This window comes from Arvicola amphibius, chromosome 1 (genome assembly GCF_903992535.2).
Source record: "Arvicola amphibius chromosome 1, mArvAmp1.2, whole genome shotgun sequence".
Classification (NCBI taxonomy): Eukaryota; Metazoa; Chordata; class Mammalia; order Rodentia; family Cricetidae; genus Arvicola; species Arvicola amphibius.
The window spans coordinates 27211353-27232057 of NC_052047.1; the positions used below are offsets into that span (position 1 = coordinate 27211353).

Consider the following 20705-nt stretch of genomic DNA (forward strand, 5'->3'; position numbering starts at 1 on the left):
ACAACTCCTTAACCTTTCTGCATGTTGATTTTGGCAACCACTATTCTGTTTTCTGATTATATAAATTTGACTGCCTAAAGATACTTTGTGTAAATTAATTACCCAGTAGTTTATCTTTTTGTAACTGTTGTATTTCACCTAACAGAATATTCTCAGGGCTCTTCTCTGTTTTCAGATATCAGATTCATTTTAAGGCCAAGTGTTCTTCTGTATGTTATACATAGGTAGCATTTTTCTTACCATTCTGCTAGTGGGTATTTGGTTGCTCCCATACCTCGGCTGCTGTCAGTAAATACAACTGTGCACAAAGCATCCTCGTGTGATCTTCCTGCCTTTTGCATTCTCTGACTTTGACTCAGTGCTCAGAAATGGACTTCTTTTAATTCTTTGAGGAACTGTTACAGGGTTGTCCTGGTTAGGGTTGGTTGGTTTTGTTTTTGTCAACTTGACACAAGCTAGCGTTAGGAGGAAGAAGAATCTCAATTGAGAAAACAGAATACCTCTGTCCTGTTGTCTGTAGGCAATTTCTTGAAGAATGATCAATGTGGAGGGGCCCTGCCTATGGGGCAGTGCAGTTCCCTGTAGGTGGTTCTGGGCTGTATGAGAAAGCCAGTAAAGGGTGCTTCTCTCTTCTCTCAACTTCAGTTTCTGCCTTGGCTTCCCTCAGTGGCCTGTGACTTGGGACTTTGTAAGCCAGATAAACCCTTTCCTCCTCGTGTTGCTTTTTGGTCCTGGTGTTTTATCCTAGCAATAGAGAGCAAATTAAGACAGCAGCTTTCCTCGTCTGTTACATTCTTCTGTAGTAGTGAACTGATTGGCACACAGTGGGTTTCCGTGGCTGTTTTATTTTTATTTCTCTAATGATTAGGTCTAGTGAGGACTTTTTTATGTGTCTCTTGGCTATTTGTATTTTTTGGAGAAAACATTTAACTTTTGTCCAGTTTTTAAATGTGTTGTGTTGTTTGATTGCAAGAGTTCTTTATATGTCTGGATAAGCTTGATGTTATCCAATTAATTTTTTATTTAATGTTACCTACCTGTGCTTTTGGCATTGATAGTGATATTGTTGTCAAGCCCAACATCATGAAGCTTGTGTGCCTTTTTTTTAATAAGAGTTTTGTAGTTTATATCTTATGTTTAGATCTTTTATTCATTTTGAACGAATTTTTATATATGGCATGGCAGGTCCTTCATTATCTTGAATTTGAGTATTTTTTAAAGTTGTTTTGCTGTGTCTCTGTTTTTTGTTGTTATAATATGTTTTATATTACAAACTGTGTGTGTGTGTGTATTGTTTGTTTGTTTGATTAATTCCCCCCCCCCAAGAAAGAGCCCTTTAAAATTGTTTTTGGTGCTGGAGATTGACCCCAACATACAAGCAAGTACACTGCCACTAAACTATATCCCTAGCCTCCAAGGAGGATCTCTGAAAACAGAAACTAGGAACATATGCTTTTATAAAATAAATGAACCATTTCATTGGGTATTATCTAAGATAAATCTTTAGCTGACTTGAGTTATGCTTGGTCCTTGTGATGCCATTTCTTTGATTTCTCTCACAGATTTTCTCAAGGTCAGCAGCTTGTGACCAAATTAGTGACTGCTCCTGTAGCTTGTGGGGCTGTGATGGTACCAAGTACCATGCTTATGGGCCAGGTGGTGACTGCCTATCCGACCTTTGCCACACAACAGCAACAGCAGCAGCAGCAGCAGCAGCAGCAGCAGCAGCAGCAGCAGCAGAGCTCCCAAGAGCAGCAGCTTCCTGCAGTTCAGCAACCATCTCAGGCCCAGCTGACCCAGCCAGCACAGCAGTTTTTACAGGTGAGTCTCACCCTGGGGAAGTTGCCCTGAGCTGATTGCCTATTTTATAACCAAACAAGATGATAAATGAACAGGGTTGTAAAAGACCTGGAAAAGCTGTAAAGGTTTATTGTGGGATTTAAATATCTACAGAAATAGGAAGCTTGTCCTAATAGGCTATTTTATCTTTTCTTCTTCAGTCTTGGAAGGCTTTTAAAACCTTGTCTAGCCAAATTTAGTAATCTGAACTCTGGCCAGAGTAAGTGACCTACTTCCTGACCATATCAAATCACTTATTAAGCCCATTTTCTCTCTCAGGCTAGTATTTCAAGAATTTAATAAAAAAGCCCCATTTTCTTTCTTTAATACCTTCAAACTACTCTTCACTGAGCAGGTACATCAAGAAGGATCCTTTTTTAGCCTAGGAGTTACCTTAATCATCAGATAAAATTTTATTAGATTGTGATTTTGTTGTGTTTGTTGTGCCTGGCATGGAACTCATGCAGATCTTCCTGCTTCTGCATTCTGGGATTACAGGTATGCACTACCATGCCAGAGTATTGAAATTTTCTTGTTATAAATTAATGTCAGAGGAGAAATCAGTGTAGTACAGTATAGTTTGTCACTAGAACTTAGGCTCTAAAGTCAGGATGCCCTCAAATTGAGTAATTGCTATACCACATATACATGACCTTTGGGATAGCACTTAAACTTGTCAAACCTCATTGATGCATTGGATATAATAGTTTATACTTCATAACACTGTAAGGTATATAGCTAGCTGTCATTGGTGACCATGATACTGGCAAATGTAATAAGACATTCATATTAATGACAAAACCCACCCAGATGCCATGTGGATAAACCTATCCATAGGTCCAGAAGAAAGTCCCTCTGGGATCCTCAGCCAAGAACCAACAGAACTGGTTTCTAGACTCTAGTGTTGGAGAATCTGGTGCTTTTTCTACAAGAGGCCATCTGGGCTAGGTGGAATTCTTATTCTGGTAACATGGAATACTCAAACAGCCTTATTGCTTAAATATTTTTGGGTCACACCCACAGGACTTAATTCTGAACTACTACAATAACTGGGTTAGCTATTATTATAAATAATAAAACAAGTCTTAGGCTATTATTTAGGTGATAATATATAAATACACACACACACACACACATATATATAAAATATAAAATCTCCAGTGAGATTTAAACAAAAGCTTTAAAAAATGTGATTTGTCTTAAGGTCTAGTATTTTGAATCTATCAAAGAAGACAGGCCTTTAAAAAGAATGAGTGTTTGGGACGGGGAGACGGCTCCGTAAGTGAAGGTACTATCTTCTGAGCTCAGGTCCCCGGTTCAGTCTCAGATCTCCACATAGTGAAAGGGGAGAACTGACCCCCACATGTGAACCCTAACAGTTAACACACACACAGGATAAATGTCTATAAGATGAACACCCTCCTCCTCCTTGCCCCCACCGCAAACATGCATCCCCAAAACATAAGAACTTTGATAAATACATAATTTGGCTTTTCTAATGGACCTCTGCTTGAAAATGTACTTGGATTGTAGTCAGGGAAGTAAATGTCATAAATCCATTTGACTTACCAATACTTTCTGATAGCAAATCAAGAAGAAAAATTCTAAGTAAGGTCCTTTTGTCAAGTTTTGTCATCTCAAGGTCTAAGTCTGTCCCTAGGCTTGAGTACATACATAGGTCTTCTTCATACATATTTGCAAATGTTACTAGTTTGAGTTCAAGGATGTCTCAGTAAATGTGTGCTGTCTTCCAGAAGTTGTTCACTTGAAAATTCTCCCACTGTCTCAGCTAGTCCCTTTTTGTAAGCCAGGAGTCAAAATGTGACGAAGTGATGGTAGACCAGTCCCTGTTTGGGGGAGGGGTTATTTTTGTTTTGTTACTTCATAAGGCTGCATAGGACTTCAGCCTTCAGCTGTGCCCTCCTTTTTTCTATAATGTTTGTACAAACTCAGCATCATAGACACTTGTACTGAGGGTGGGAGAAGTAGACCGCTTGATAGTGTCACACATCTGCAGGTACATCAGCTCAAGTTAACCAAATCTACTTAAGGCCCGTGCTTTTCTGACTGCTCCGGTTGGGGGAGGTGCACTAGTGTGTGCAAGTCCAAATGTATGGAGGCCAGCAGTCAGCTCTCGGGGCTTGCTCCTTAGTCTACCTTGTCTTTCTGAAACAGAGCCTTGTGGGAACCTGGGGCTCACTTACTAGGCTAAGTTGGCTGACCAGTGAGCCTCGGGGATCCTCCTTTCTCCACCTCACCCATACTGGGATTACAAGCACTTATGGGCAGAGCTATTTTTTTAACTCTGGTCTTGTTCTTAAACAGCAGGCAGACCTATGTGCAGGTGGTACTGTTTGTCTGACCAGGGAGTATCCGTGTCTTATACAGACATAGCTGTGCTCCGGTTTTACTGCCTACATTTGGGCCTGGAGGAAATAAAATAAAAATATGCAGTTTGTCTCAAGACAGTAGTATTTTATACTATTAAATTCTCAGCGTAAATTCCTTTGAATTAAATTGTTATGCTTTCAGAAAGAAGGTAAAGCTTCTGTTTTCCAAAAACAGTTTTTAGATTAGTGAACAAAATGAGAATTTAAAGCTCTTGTCCCTGTGGACAGTGGACAATGTGAATGGACAGTGTGAAGACATAAAACCATGCTGCATAATCCTCCTTTTGTTTTGTAGACACCTAGGTTGCTCCATGGGAATCCTTCCGCTCAGCTCATCCTCTCTGCTGCCTTTCCTCTACAGCAGAGCACCTTCCCTCCGTCGCATCACCAGCAACACCAGCCTCAGCAGCAGCAGCTTAGTCGGCACAGGACTGACAGTCTGAGTGACCCTCCCAAGGTCCAGCCACAGTAGCACACACACTTCCTCTCTGACACTAGAGAGGAAGGGAATGGCCAGAAAGTCACTCAGATGACATATGGTTAGAAGTTTAGCAGTTCTGTGAGGGTAGTCTTGAGTGTTCCAGTTCCTGGATTAGTTGGTAGGGAGATGCTGCCCAGTGCTACAGATGTACATTAAATACCAGCCAGTAGGGGATTGTAGGGACACAGCCAATCGGACAGTTTCTTTGCCCAGATATTACTTTGATGGAGAAAGAGTATATTGCCAAATGTTAACAAGCTCAACTATCCCGACCATTACTGAATCAGAAAAGCACTGACAGCGTTGGTAGCTTTAGTGGTTCTGTGCCTGGTATCAAATGTTACAGAGGACACACCACTGCCAGGGGTTTGCTTAGATTGCCATGAAGATAGTCCAGTAGTTAGTAGTCCCCCACCCCAAACTCCCCTCCCTGCTCAGATAATGATGGATCAGTGATTCCGTTCAGAATATGGTGCAGGTTTGAATTCTCTGTACAGATGCTATGTAGATGTGTGTGTGTCTGGATGGAGGAGAGAGCAAACCTTCTTTGCACAGCATGAAAGCATTATCTGTCCCTTACAGGTATGAGTACATTTCATTAGATTTTGACACCATGTACAAACTGATAACAGCCTCCTTTTCATTTTGTTTACAACATAATAGTGTTCTAGTCACTTTTTCCAGGGCACAAGTCTTTTTGTTCGTGCTTTGGCTGTGGTGTCACAGTTTGTTCAGTGAGATATAATGTGCTGCTGGGAATGGATTTTTTTTTTTCAGGTTAAATTATTGCTACATTTCCATTTATTCAGAAATATCCCTATTTCATTATTTTAATTATGTTTGAAAATAGAATTGCACTGTTTTATTTTGGATGGTTGGTTGAGAGTTTGATCATGTATTTTGATATATTTCATAGTTGGAATATTTATGTAAATGGTTTTCAACAAGCCTGAAAGTGATTTCAAGAATGTTTCAGTTATAAGAGTCAAATTTGCACACAGAACATTGTAGGCACTTTTTAACATTCTCAGTGGTGGGAATTTTAACTTTTAGGATTTGTTGGAATCTTTTTATTATCCTTAAAAATTTCAATGCTTCTTTTAGTCAAAATGATTCAGGGTTATTTGAGGGGGGAAAACCCATAGTGCCTTGATTTTAATTCAGGTGATAACTCACCGTCTTGAACTCATTGTCTGGTTTCAGTAGCAGTTTTGAAACCTTAGTACATTTTTAGCAGCATGTGGGTCTCATTGTCATTCTCAAGTTCCCATGAAGACTGTTAACGTCTCATGGGCCACCTGAATAGGATCACAGCTGTTAATGTGATCCCAAAATTATTTCCAAATTGTTTCTTCCTTTAAAGCTAAATATAGTCCTTTAAGAATTACTGGTAAACACTTGCTCAGAGGAAGGGTAGGATTGCCTTTAACCTTTTGTCAAACCATGACTGTAACTCACATGCTTTCTAAACATGAATTAAGATTTCATCTGGCAATATCATACTCTACAGGTAATAAACTCCAACGAAGTTACATAGATTTTAAAAAGCATTTTTTTTTTTTTAGATTTTATGGTACTAACAATGAAATTTTCAATTATAGAAAATAGAATATAAAACATTACTGGGAAAAGGGAAGACGTGTGGTAAATCAGAATTGACCTTAAAAGAAAGTGTGTACCGGGTGAGGCTGCTAAACCGAGGTTCTCAGCAGTGAAAATAACCTAATGCAGAATTTCTAGATAAGGGCTCTGGGGAACACGGAGTCAGTTATCTGTCCTCAGCTTTGTCGTCATCCTTAAGTATGTCTTTGTTTTCCTGTTTACCTGGCTGCAGTTAAGTTAGAAAGTTAGTGGTGAAAAAGAAACAACCAAAGAAGATTGGTACCCGCCCTGCTGCAGAGAATCATGGCTAGATCCCAGTCAGTAACCGACATCTCGGTCTGCTAGAGAACACATGTATGTAATGCAAGCTTATATACACGTGATGAAATTAATGTGAAAGAGCCCCACATTGCTTTTCTCCCCTTCCAAATTGCCTTCTTGATCTTATGCCATTCCATGTCATCTGAGTTGTGCCTCATTTACTTTTTGGCAATACCTAGTGATAAGGACTTAGCCAACAGGAGATACAACGTGCTAATTATGTAATTCTTGTTCTCCACAGTTATCTTCCTGCTTCAAAGCAGATGATAAAGGAGCACCAAGCCACTAACTTAGGTATCCATGTGAAGCGTGGTGCTGGGCAACACTTGTCAGCACCAACTGCCTCTCAGCTCCTTAATTCTTGCTTTCCCTGATGGCAAACTGTCCCTGTCTGTATCCTACATATAGACTTCAGCATTCTGATGAAGGTTGATCTGTTGCCTGCTCTTCATTTCTATAGCCAAAGTTGTTGACTGAAACCTAAATCTAAAATCTAAATTATGAAAAGATACCAAATAGAAACACTTCTCAGCTTCTTATAAACTTTAATGTCCCCTACTCTGTTTCATTGGGGATTCATTTTTCTTTAAAATCTGGATTCTGGGCAGCACTTTTTAGTTAAGAAATTGTTCGGGTGCGGGTCAGATAGGTTCTCGTTGCCCTGCAGGTACCTTGCTCTGGGCTGCTTCTGCATGGGGTGTTGCTGATAGTATGGGATTAGAACAGAACAGCACAAAGCTGCTCTTGAGGCTGGCATCAGCCCAGAGCCTAGACATTGGAAGTACTCCTCTTCCTTTGAGTAGTAACTATGGAGGGGCTGGGGAGCAGATGTGGTGGGTGGGGCTGTATACAATGGAGCACTACAGGCCCTTCCCCAAGCTCCAGCCTAGATTTAGGGGCGCTCTAGAGTGCTGTGCTCTGCTGTCGCATAGACATGGCTTAGGAATGTACTAATAAAAGAATGCCTGTGCTTTTGAATAGTTTGTGATAGAAACTGTGCAAACGAGTGTGTGTTTGAGTTGTGTGTGCTGTAGTTGGCCGTTGCCTTAAAGCAGTCTCTTGAAGTTAGTTGGGAGCACTGAAGCAGTCCAGCTGTATAAAGGGCCTCGTGTGGAGGGAGATGAGCCCTTGTTCAAGCCTTAGAAAGGGACCCTTAAAGTAGTAGTCTACAGAGGTGGATTCTTTTCACTTGGTTATTACTGTGTGCTTAAAATGTTTCCACTACATTAAGGCATTTTTTAAAAAGTGGAACGCAGATAGCATTTTTAGTATTATTTTTTCTGTTTGGTGATTAGTTTGTTGGTAAGCATTTGTGTAAAACGCGTTCAATCAAGCTTATCACCTTTCCAGTACCTGTGGTCCTGTTCTTAGTACCACAGAGTCCACATGGAAGGTATAAACACTGGATATTAATATTGCTGAGGGCATATAGCCAGGAGTAAGCTGACTGGAACTCTTCAGTGGTGGAGAAGAAACAGCACAAAGGCACTTGCCATTTTTAGTGATTAGAGAAAGTAACCTTTTACGTTTGTCTGGAATGAGTGAACACTCTTCTAAGAGGAGCTTCTGAAGTAAATGCAAAGGAAAAGAGTTGACTATTTTTATAGCATATTTAATATATTTGTATATAACTATGAGTGTAGTAGGAACCCTCCACCTGCCTCCCACTTTTCTAATCCCCCCCCCCTTTGCCATAGCCCTAGTACAGCCTCATCCGCATGGGTAATGTGCCTATTGTCAGCCTACCTACCAAAAGATAGTGCTGCTGCTTTCTGAGACAGGTGAGACCAGACTCTCATGCCTGGGGATCCTTTATGGGAGGAATAGCACACACTTAGATCAACATACCACAGTCTAAAAGCATCATTTTGAAAGGTAATAAAGCACTTTATTGCAATTATTCATTTAGATAAAGTTTGTATCTTAGGCATTAACCATTTTTAAAGGATCCCCTAATCATCACTTAGGTGAAATTATAAATGACACATTTCTGAGAAATGTTTAGATCCAGTGAACCGTAGCAGGTTTATGGGAGTGATTTCAAGGTAGCCAAATAAACTGACTTTTGTTTTGAATGTGGTGGAGTCAGGAGATTGTAGGTGCGTAGTTCATTTAAACACTATTGTAAACCTATCTTGCCTATTGTGTGGACACCAAAAGAGACCAATGAGCCTGTTTGTTTTCAGAGGTCTAGGAAAATATGCATCTGTCTTGAGTAGATACACAGAACTAATCTATCAACAGTTGGTAGTAATATTTTAGGATATGGTAATTTCAAGAATTATTGAGTGTTTTAAATGTGCCCTGAAATGTTGGCATGTCATTTCAGCGTTCCCACTTGAGTTGCTCTTGTAATATTTTTGCACAAAAAAGACTGAGAATGACTGCTTTGGTTGAAGAAAACTATAATTTGGTCTTATTTAATGTCTCCTGTGGAAACACCGGAGGTAAATTTTGTTGGTAGAGTTACTAATTCAGGATATCACAAACAGTGTTGAACAGCTCACCAGAAATTACGCAAAAGTATATATTTAAAAATTAAAATTCTTTTTTCCACGTGACTGTTTGCATATTTTTTCCGTTGTCATAACACTACATTCCTTGTTTTCTTGAAATAATACTTTCAAAGATGAGTATTTAACAATACTTTCTAAGTTGCCTGGGTTTTCCCAGGAAAATGTTCTAGAGAAATAGGTTGTATTTGTATATAGTTTGTGGAGACTATTGAGACCCCGTCAACACCACCAGCAAACACTGAGGTGCTGAACTAAGCGACAATCACCATAGTAAGTAGTTATAGGAGGTCTTAGAAGTGGTTGGAAGGAACTTGTTCCGAACGCAGTTCTCTGGGTTTCTTAAATAAAATGGCTATGTATTTATTTATATTTGTTTATCTACATTTGGTCTCCTGTATTTAATTTATGGTCACTTTTGTTTTGCATCATTATCTTGTTCTTGGGTCTTATTTGGGGCAGCAGTTGTTACCTTGCCCCCAGTGACTCTCCACTGACAGATAACTGAAACCCATTGTACATCAGGATGGCAGTGGTGGGTCAACCTGGACATCCCTGCACTTCCTCCTTATTTTCAAAGCTAACTCCTTTCAGCTCTGCTTTGTTACATTACTCCAACCCTTTTCTAGTGTCACTTGTTGCCTTGAGTGCTTCATGGGCACTTTCTATGTGGTTACTTCCCCAACACAGCCAAAGGCCAGATGACAGAACCAAGGGCACATGTTACGTGCTGCCTTTGTTTTTGCCCATTTGGGTAATGCTAGCAAAATAGTACCTTTTAATGGCTGTCATCATCATTTCCATATATTGAGTCCTTACAAATAGTTATACAATGTATGAATACTGAAAACTCATTAAAAAGTTGATTATCTTTAAATCTCTATAGCCAGCACTGACTAGTAAAGCGGTGCTTGAACACTGGGGGTCTTGCTCCGTGAGGATCCCTCCTGCTCACCTGATCTGTGGGATAGAGTCCTCCAACAGGACTCTCATTGTGGCTCTCGAGTCCCACAGGTAGGGTCGAACTCACAGGGACCCCTTGGAGAACAGTAGTTAAAATACAATCAGACAAACTGAGTTTAATTATGTAAAAGGTGTTTAACTCTAAGGAGGGTAAGTTGAAAATAGACCATTTTTAGATACATGCTTTTAAATCAGAGAAAACAAACTGTGACATTCAAATTGTTTGTGTTTGAGTACTGGTTCAAGTTTATTGCTGACAATGGTTTTAAGAATATGACAAACCTAAAATACAGGAAAAGCTGTTATCCTGTAGTTGACATCTTCAAGCAAAAACATTACCCTCAAAAAGTTCCTGATTAAACACTGGATGTATCAGCCAAAACAACTGGAATTTTGAAACCATTCTAAGGTTATTTTGGAATCTATTTTATTGTGGCTTCAGTTGGGGAAAGCTCTAGTATAGCACTTTCACATTCACCCTGTAAGGAGTGAAGCCCAAAGACAAGTTCAATTAGTGCTGTGTTAAAACCAGTTAGTGCAAAAAATATATATATATATATACATATATGTTTTATCTTTGTAAACTTTGTTAAATCACTTAGTGGTTGTATAAACATGCACCAGATTCTTTGCTGTTCTCTGTGGTTCTTGCTGTGCTGTTCTTGACATTGCTGTCCTTACTGCTTGGTTCTGGGTTTAAATGAAAACAATAGACATAGCTCATCATTTCCGGCTTCCAAGGGAGAGAGAGATACACATGGCTGCTGATCTCCAGATAAGAAAACCCTCCCAAGCAAACAGTTCATTGAGATAAATTCAGTTATTAAAAAAGACTGGCATTCTTTCAGGTATTACCCTTTTGCCAAAACCCTAAACTCCACAGACAAATGATGGATAATGAATGGTTTCAATGGTGCTATATTAGGTTCCCTGGTTTTTATAAGCTACATTTGGAAAACAGTATTGATTAAAATAAGGACTCCTGTTACCAGCTGAATATTGCCATTTTAGTTGAGTTTGATACAATTGGTTATCCTTGGTTATCAAAGTTACTTTTGAAGAAGTAAAACTGTGTTGCTAGCATGCCTTCACTCAGGCCTCCTGCTGGATGAACACAGGCTCTACCTACATCTCCATGGACTATCAGAATGCTCTTTTCCGTAGACGCCTGTAATGTATTTAGAATCAAAATTTACAGCAAAAGAGCCAAGCAGTAGCAATGAATTTTCTGTTTTTGTTTTAATGTCAAAATAATTAGATCTAAACTTTGTTTCCTTCAGTTTTAAAAATAAAGAATACCTCAGTGCTGCTTCTCAGTATGAATTACCTGCTTTCTGTGGCACATAACATGTAAGAGTCACATTTGATTTACAGAAAGACTATTAAATGTTTTTAAATCTGTCAGTGACATTTTCCTTTCTTTATTCAACAGTGGGGCCTAATTGTGCTAGCAGTGTTTGCCTTGTAGCTTACATTTTAATTACCACGTAGAGAAACAATGTCCTGCTGGTACAAGACTGCTCTCAGCAGTTATGCTCAGTACTCACCTCACCCAGTCCTGGGGCTGCGCTGCTGGCTGCTTTCTACAGTTGCACGGGTCTACTCATATAGAAGGTGCAATGTGGGGACAGGACGAGGATGTCTTTAAAGTGTTTTGTTAGAATTCATGGAAACTGTTTTTCTGTCCTTTAGTATTACAGTTTTTATGGAATCGGAAAACTCCTTAAAAGCTTACAGAAAAGAATTCATCAGTATTTGCTGTTTAACAATATTTGGAAGAACAGCTAACAACTAAAAAGTAACTTTCAACAATTTTCATTAGAATGTTAGGTGACTTAGCTGGTTCTTCACAATAGCCTCAGATTACAAATTACACTGTGGACATCTATCATCGCTCAGTTAAACTACATTGTTCTATCATGTTCCACACAGGGATACCTGAACATTTTCAAAAGGAACCAGCCTTCACACTGAACGATACTATTAATGGCAGTGCTCCCACGTTACACTAGAATACACGTTGGGAGCAAACAGCCTTTGCTGTTTGGGTGCACAGTATCGTCAGAATACACTCTTGAGTGACTACTGAGATTTGCTGTGATCAAGGGATTACTTCTGAAATAAACTGCATATTAGTTTTTGGAAATAACAATGTAAATATAACAAATAGGAAATACTAGTACTACTTTGGTAAGTTATAAAGTATTTTGTATAGCACACAAGGAGAACCAAGTACTAGTCATACCACTTTTATTTACATTATATCTGTTACATTGTTTATTCAGCATAGAAAAAATAGGAATACATTCATAGTATTCTCTTTTAACTTGGTAAGTCCATGTTGTCAAATATTGACTATTTTTATATTGGGTATCTTACCCAATTAAAAAAAAATAAGAGGAAGAATGGACCTAGCCAACAACTCTTACGGCATGTTACTGATACAACAGTAAACCTTATTTCTCTCTTTAACCCTAATTCCCGAAACACAAAACCACTGATTACTCTACTGGCTCAGGAGTATGGTTTTAAAAGTAGAAATATTCTTTCCCCCAAGGAAATGTTTAAGATATACATATATATATATAAACACCCCAGTGTTATTTATAAAAGGGTCATGCTGCAAGAAAACTCAAGTGGTCAGTCTCACTGCACTGGACACACGTTATCAGAACAGACGTAAGGGCTGAGGTGTTAACATAATTAGGCTAGAGGAAAAACCCACACTTAGAAGTCAGACTTCTAAATTTCTTTTACAACTAGAATCAATGATTATCTCTTTTGGACATAATACTTCAGTAAATGGGTCAAACTTACAAATTAATACTACAAAATACAGTGTTTTCCATTACTTTTAGTTGTAATGTACACTATGTACAGAAAGTTGCATATCTTAAGCTGAATACAGATGAACAGCTTTTTAAAAACCAGAGTCTGGACTTATAAATAATGCAGAAAATGCAAACGCCAGAAAAACGATGCCTCCTATGATTGTCACTGGAAAAAAGGAGAGAGAAGATGAGTGAGCAACATGTCTTCCACTGTGACACTGTGCTAACAAAACCGTTTGTTTTTCCACTCTCAAACGACTCAACTGTCAGTGGCCCAGCATTCCTGATTCTCATTCTTACCTGACAAGCAGACCTTTCTTTGCACACTGCTTAGAGAAAGAATTAGTGAAAGTGTTGGCAGCAGCTGTATAATTGGGGCAGTAGGATGGCTTAGCATATAAGCATATAAAGGTGCTGTTGCCAAGCCTGATAGATGACGCCCACAAGCCTCAGACCCCAGACGGCCTTCAAAGGCTGAAAATGGTGGAGCTGGGCGGTGGTGCCACATGCTTTTAATCCCAGCACTCGGGAGGCAGAGGTAGGCCAATAGGCTGACCTCTGTGAGTTCAAGGCCAGCCTGGTCTACAAGAGCTAGTTCCAGGACAGCTAGGACTGTTAGAGGGGAACCTTGTCTCGAAAAACAACAGCATAAAAAGGTTGAAAATGGTCAAGTCTCACACAGGACCTGCCTATCATAAACATACTTCAGGCAGTGGGTTTTTCACTGGCTTAGAAGCTGAGTTTGGCCATGTTTTGATCAATTTGTAATTTAACTAATTTGTATACATGGGAAAAGTCAGTTTGCAGAAGCAGGCAATGTACACACAGGTCTAAGTGATGTGCATGAAGACCACATGGTCTCTAGAGAGATGAGCAAAGCTAGCATACCATTTCTGTTAAAAGTCTGATTTTCAAGCATTAGAACACGTTTACATTTTAATTAAAGAGACCTTCTTACCTGTTCTAACAGATATTTTTTGTGCTATCATCCTTCCTCCAATTACTGCCAATCCAGTGCATAAACAGTGTCCCACTGTTCCACCCACTGCTACACCATAGGGATCCTGGAAGCAGACGGAGCTAGTGTTAATTTAAGTTGGAGATGCTGTGTGAGAAACATCAATATTAAGTAGAACTGAAAATGGGTCATGAACCACATAGCATCATAAACACTTATAAAAGTCCACATATACTCTAACTTTATGAAACAGAAAATAGCTGCTTCAAGGAATGTGGACAATACAAGGTTAGATCTGAATACTGAAATCCTGTATGGTACAATATTGCTGTGTTTCCTGAGAGCAGAAATCCTGCCCTTGTGGATTTAGCTCAAGGTAAGGAATAAATACCAGAATGAGCTAGAAGGTATCAAATTGGGGGAACAGTGAAAGCTTTCCAGAAAAGACAGCCCAGGAGAATAGGAAGGAACCCCATGTATGTCTTGGGGAAGAGGAACAATGACGCACTGGAGTAAAGTTTCTACAGATAGTTGAGGAGGCCTTGAGGAGTGTGTCGGGAAGGCTGAGAGCCAGGAATGGAGTGTAGGTTGGCACTTGACTTCTGTTTCAGATGCCAAGGTTCAGTCCTTAGCTACAAGGGATCCCTATGAACACTTCCCTTGTCTTGAGACACTGACTGGCTTTAACACAAGTGGGGTTCTGCTCTCAAAGGAGACAACTAGAAGGGATCACGACCAGGAGGCCTGACAGCCCTGGTGAGAAGCAGTGCTGCCTGGACTGGGAAGGAGACGAAGACGAGAAGAGCAGGTGAGTGGCAAGGCACATGGACGCCATGACGGCATCGGTGTGACACACTGGTGTGGTAAGACTGGAGGACAGTTCAGCAGTTGGTGATGTTTGTTGCTCTTCTTGAGGGCCAGAATTCTTTTTCATCATGTCGGGTGGCACACTACTGCCTGTAACTCCATTTCCAGGGAATTCAGTGCCCTCTTCTGGCTTCTACAAGCACCTACATACACGCTGTCATACACAGACTCACAATGTTTTTAAAGGAGCAGAGGAATGAATTATGGGAGCTGGCAAGTGAAAAGTAGAGTGTATTCAGCTGAAAGCTAGGCACAACACACTTGTAATCTCAACTCTCGGGCAGTAAGAGGACTGCCTGAGGTTGGTTAGCTAAAGCAATTGTCCTTTATAAAAAGGCCAAATTAGATAATAACATCACCTGAGGGAGCACATAAAAACGTATAAAAACTCATAGGAAAGAAGTATGGACAAGTTGACCATGATGTAATCAACAAGATGAAAACTACCCAGCAGTTGGCCTCAACAGGTGAACATCTGTGATGTCCAATAAACTGGGAAAGGCAACTTAAGGATGGTGAGTTTATTTGGGTTCACAGCTCAAGAGAACAGTTCATAATGGTAGAGGCTAAAGAAAGCAAGAACTTGAGGCAGTGGTCACTAGCATCCACAATTAGGAAGCAGTGATGAATGCTTGTGTTCAACTCACTTCCTCATTATACCACTGTCAGGGATCCTAAGCCAGGGAATGGTGCCTCCACCCCCACGTAGGATCTTCAACCCTAATCTAGTCAACATAATTCTCAGGTGACTCTAAGATCTCAAGTTGATAACAGATTAACCATCCCACCCTGTGAGGTGAGCAGTTGGGTGGTAGGAGAGCTGTCCTCTTAACCAACCATAACCAAGCTCTCCGAACTCTGGAAAGTAAGACTGAGATATGCGACAGAAGGACCCTAAAGACAGTGGAGGGAGTGATGCAGAAAATGCTCCAAAAACTGAGCTACGAGAAAGGTGAGAAGGTGGGACCTGGGCTCCAAGACCACACTGTGGTTGATGGGGGTGAAGAAAGCTGAGCAACAGGTCAGCAGCCAGCCGCTGGGAGTGAGAAGGCAGCATGTACAGTCAGGACTCAGACAGCCTGGCATGACACACAACCACCAAACTGCTACCCCAGAAAACTGTCTCATTCCATTTGAAAATAAAATGGTACTAAAAAAAAAAAAAAGTCATTTCAACAAAGACTAAAAAATGCTGTTAACCTGTATTAATGGATCCTTTAAAAAGCCAAACCGCATGATTTATACAAAGACGGGGAGTAGTGTTGACATGGAGTGCTGTGTTGGAGGCTGCTAGACACCCTATGCATCCCACAAAGTGGGTAACTGCAGGTACCAGCTGACCCTGGCAGAGCTTCCACCACAAGCTCATTTTCAAGACCCAATTCTGACATCCAAGAGGAGACAGGACATAGCCATTAAGGAGCATTTTAAAAGTTTGTTTTATGAGAATCAAATAATAGAGTTCCTTTTTTATTTTTTCCATCTCCAAATAAAGCATTCTTAGGCTTCTTTCTGTGTAATCTCGGTCCTGGCCTGGAAATGCTTTCTATTTTAAGCTGGAGGACTATGGTAAGGAACATTTTTGGTTTTTTGAGACAGGTTTGTGTTACAGCTCTGGCTGTCCTGGAATTTTCTCTGTAGAACCAACCGGCCGGCCTTGAACCACCAAGATTCCTGCCTCTGCCTCCTGAGTGCTGGGATTAAAGGTGTATGCCCCCTAGGAACGTGATCTTTCAGAGAGACATTTCCCAGGATTTAAATTTGTTTCAGTGTAAAATAATGTAACTGATATAAACTTAAGATCAAGAGCATGCAGCTCCCCAGGACATCAGCATCTGTGAACAGAAACTGGCATCTCATAAAAGATAACATCAAACACCCTCCCTCCTCCCAGTAGCAAACTGATAGGTCTTTAAAATATGTGTGCCCAAGGGCACCTGCAGAAGACAGGCTCACTTCTGGTCCCAACTCGAGTCACCCCAGCTCGCGAGAAAAAGGGTCGGAAGGTGTCTTCTAATTACACTGCAGTCATCAGCTCCTAGAGCTGAGGGGACAGAAATGCTCTGCAGACGCAGTCTGCAGCATCCCAAGATGAGCACTGCCAGCATTCTGATGTCCTTAGATCCTATTGTCCCTTCCTTCTCTATTTCAGAAGTAACCCTCCTTGGGTCAGTGTAAACTCACAGGCAAGTGTGCTTCAGAAAATTTCTGAGTCATTAAAATGATGTTGAAAAATGATTAATCAAAAAGCTGCTCAAAAATTCATGAGGAAGTAAGCGCGTTCCCCTCTGTTACATCAATTTTTGCTGTTAAAAATTTTGTTGTTTTAAGACAGTCTCAGTATGTAGCCCAGGCTGACCTGAATTCAAGACCATCATTGCCAGACTCCCCAGTGCTGGGATTACAAGCAAGTGATATACTAATTTATATTCCCAATAAGCATACAGAGAAGACATGAAGGGAGAGCCAGGCAACAATGACAACTGCCACAGCTTTATTTTGGCAAAACACAGGGAATGGACCCAGCAAGATAAAAAGAAAAGAACAATTAAATTTGGGTTCAAGAAGTACAGACATGGAGAAAGTCTGGAAGGCTAATTCCAGGTCATAAAATAAACAGATGTGTCCAACTTTCAGCATGGATAGTCAGCCCGTGGCCTGCTTGCCCACTGGTGTGGAACAATGTGAACCATGGTCTTGATACAGAAGCAATCAAATACTACTCACCTCTCTAGCTGCCAGAACAATGGTAGTGAGTTGAGAGCGATCTCCCCATTCTGCCAAGAACGTTAAAGTGAGAGCTTGAACAAAAATGGGTGAAATAAAATGCAACCACTTTTTCTGAGGTATTGTTGTGCTTGTACCAGTTTCAACATCTGGTCCATTTAAGAGTTTGGTTCGCTGGAACTGAAACAAATAAAAATTACCATTAACCCTAGTAAGAATATCCAAATAACAAAGTCACTCAGTCCTTTCAATGCATTTAAGTGCACGGCACATTCACTAAAGAAAATATACTCTGCATCCTGACTGCCCCTTAGCCACCAGCCTCACACAGTATCAGTTTTCCCACTTCAACAAAACCAAACAGTATGCAGATGCGTAAGAAACACATAGAACTAACAGTCCCCAGAACTCAGACACTGGCCATCAGCCTAAAACATTTTCCTCTCTGCCACATTCACAGTAACCCAAAAGCACATCAGAGCCAAGTTCTAGAAGTTGAAACTAATCAAGTTCACCCACACGTAAAGCAGGGCTGTGTCCCCGAGTGCCTTTGGCATGTACCAGTGACAACTTACTTCTTCATCCTTCTTCTTTAACTCTGCCTGAACTTCTTCCAGCTCCTCCTGACCCTCATCTGGGCTCATCTTCAAACCTTCCCGAAGCATTCTAATGCCAAAAATGGCAAAGAGTGCAGTTGAAACATAGTAGGTATACACCCTGGGGATGACTGTTGTAGCATAGCCGAACAAAACTGTAAGGAAATGCCAACAGTGTTAGGTGTCTTCCACAGCAGGTGAACTCAAAGAAATTGTAATGTACCTTGTTGAAGGGGAGCTGGTTCACATTAGACACATCCGCTATGTAACGACCTGAAATACTTCTGCTTCTTTCTTTCCATATCTGAGTTTTGAGAATGTCAGAGCTCACTGGCTTTCCATGATGCCCACGTCTGCCACAGGGACCTTTAAGATGCTGACCTTTTCTCCAGTCATGCTCAACTAGAGGCTGGCTTCCCACCTACATTTGTGCTAGGCACAGTACTTGAGCCAGGTAGACTGAGGTCCTCTAAGAATTTCAAGATTTTACAAACTGGAAGCCACATACCACTCTATAAATAGATGTCTCTTTGTCACAGATCTTTAAAAGATCAAGAATCATGACAATTCTCTTATAGCACAATTCACACTGTTCCTTTTTAACTATGTAAATTTAGCGTTATCTTATGAAATACTAAAAATTCCTTATAGTTATGTGTAGACATACCAATATGACATATATTTTCCTTTGCCTACTGAAAGGGCCAAGAAACAGACATTTTGGTAACAAAGCATTCTTAGGGAATGTCTGAGAAGAGGCTGACCAAGCACAGGATGCACCTGTTATTCCTAGAAGTTAAGGAAGGGCAAGAAGCTGCCCCAGGACAAAGACAGCAGCTAGATAGGCTCCCACAGGCCAGCCTGGACAGTGTGGTCAATAAACACCTGGAGACAGTGCATGAGCATAAGAGCAGGAGGAAGGTGCACAAGGCCAGAGCTCACTAGTGTAGAACAGAAACCAGAGTTAGGAAGCTACCATTTTGAAAGCATTAAGGAAAAACATGCAAGAATTATACTACATCTCTGGGGAAATGTCAGTAAAGAACAAGTTATAAACTGTGTTACAGTGTGTCCCCACAGGCTGGATATTAGCTCCAAGAGAAGACTAAGAAAGAAAATCCTGAACTGGACAAGTCAAACTACATGTCACTGAGGAAAAAAAAAAAAATGGATGTCATGTGCTTCCATGAAATACTCTTCTGAGGACACAAGGACACTCATGAGCTTCTGGCTAAGAAGATAAACAAGTTTAACCATGTGCAAACATCCCCCATGAAAAAGGAAAAACCATGGGGTGTGGCCTCCCCTACCACACCCTTGTGTACCCAACAGCAATTGGGAGAGAGGGGCCTGCACCTTGCCTGTGCAAAACATTAGAGTTGGCCCTGGCGATATGTGTGAAGAGAACCTGAACCTGAGGGCAGCACTGGCCCTGCTCCTTGCTGCAGGCTGCACTGCTGAGCTAGCCAAGACAGTCCTGGACAGATCGTACGGACAGTGACCATGAGGGAAAGCTGGCAGACTGGCCAGGCTGACCAAACCAGCTATCAACCCAGGTCCAGAACCAGGGCTATGTGTTGGCTCACCCCAACATCCATCTCATCTATGAACCATTGGAACATGTGGAGGGGACAAACCTATAGATCCAAAACAGCAGGATCTCCATGACATAGGACAACAGAATATCCAAGAGGAGCCCTAGTGAGAGCCCAGCAGTGTAGCAGAAGCCAGAGGCCTGGAGCCAGAGCAATGACTCGTGGCAATGAACACTTGCAAGTAAAGATGAGTGGGCTAAAGGGTGACTGCGTGACTCAGCGGGCCACACAACAGCTTCCACGGCAAGATTCTTCTTTTTTTGTTTTTTTTTGTTGTTTTTTAATTTGTTTGGTTTTTTATTTTCCTTTCAAATTTGGTTTTGTTTTGGGGGGAGATTGCAAGGGCAGAGAGTTGATGCAACAGGACAGGAAGATAAGTGGAATCAGAATACATGATGTGAAGTCCACAAAAAAAAAAAAAATCAATAAAAGTTAAAAAAAAAAGTATTATGTACAAATACATTCTATTTGCCTAAAGATACAGAAAGTATAAAAACATGCCCAGATTATTTACACAGATTGGCCACAAATGCTAAAGCAACAGGGTAAGATGCTAACAGTCAGTGCACCTGACCAAGAGCAGTACACCAGTGTTCACTACACCCTCTCGTCTGTGCAGCTTTACATTTAAAATTACTGCCATCAAAATGGGTAAAGCGTTTACTGTGCAAGCATGAGGACCTGAGTCTGAATCCCCAGAACCCACACAGAGCCAGACACAGCAGCAAACATCTGTCATCTCAGTGCTCACATGGGGCAACGGGAAACGGGAGTCAGAAGCAGGAGAGGCTCCATGAGCTCATGGGCCAGCTAGGCTCAGATACACAGCGGTGAACATGAGACCTGCCTCAAGGCAGAAGGTGAGGACCAAAATCACTCTAGACTGTTCCCTTAGCTCCATACATGTACTGTGCAGATATCCACACTCACACAAGCACACACATGCAAGACAGAATAGGAAAATAAAACTACGTCCATAAAAAATATTAAGTGTTAAAATAAAATGTGGAAGACCCTTTGAA

At 40.8% G+C, this 20705-nt stretch overlaps 2 protein-coding genes across 7 annotated transcripts in view; one reads left to right on the forward strand and one right to left on the reverse strand.

Annotated features, from left to right (window-relative positions):
• The window catches only part of Clock (clock circadian regulator), an 83611-nt gene extending 74417 nt beyond the window's left edge, over window positions 1-9194 (forward strand). For all 6 annotated transcript variants that reach the window (XM_038349489.2, XM_038349485.2, XM_038349479.2 and 3 more), the window contains 2 exons: window positions 1563-1821; window positions 4525-9194. In XM_038349489.2, the coding sequence (XP_038205417.1) occupies window positions 1563-1821; window positions 4525-4701 (436 nt within the window). In that variant the 3' untranslated portion in view covers window positions 4702-9194. The remainder of the gene's footprint in view (window positions 1-1562; window positions 1822-4524) is intronic.
• A 3749-nt stretch (window positions 9195-12943) lies between these two features.
• Window positions 12944-20705, reverse strand: part of Tmem165 (transmembrane protein 165) — a 28248-nt gene continuing 20486 nt past the window's right edge. Inside the window, exons 3-6 of the mRNA XM_038349511.1 lie at window positions 18068-18243; window positions 17493-17672; window positions 13899-14004; window positions 12944-13106 (exon numbers count right to left, since the gene is read on the reverse strand). Of these exons, the coding sequence (XP_038205439.1) occupies window positions 13030-13106; window positions 13899-14004; window positions 17493-17672; window positions 18068-18243 (539 nt within the window). The 3' untranslated portion in view covers window positions 12944-13029. The remainder of the gene's footprint in view (window positions 13107-13898; window positions 14005-17492; window positions 17673-18067; window positions 18244-20705) is intronic.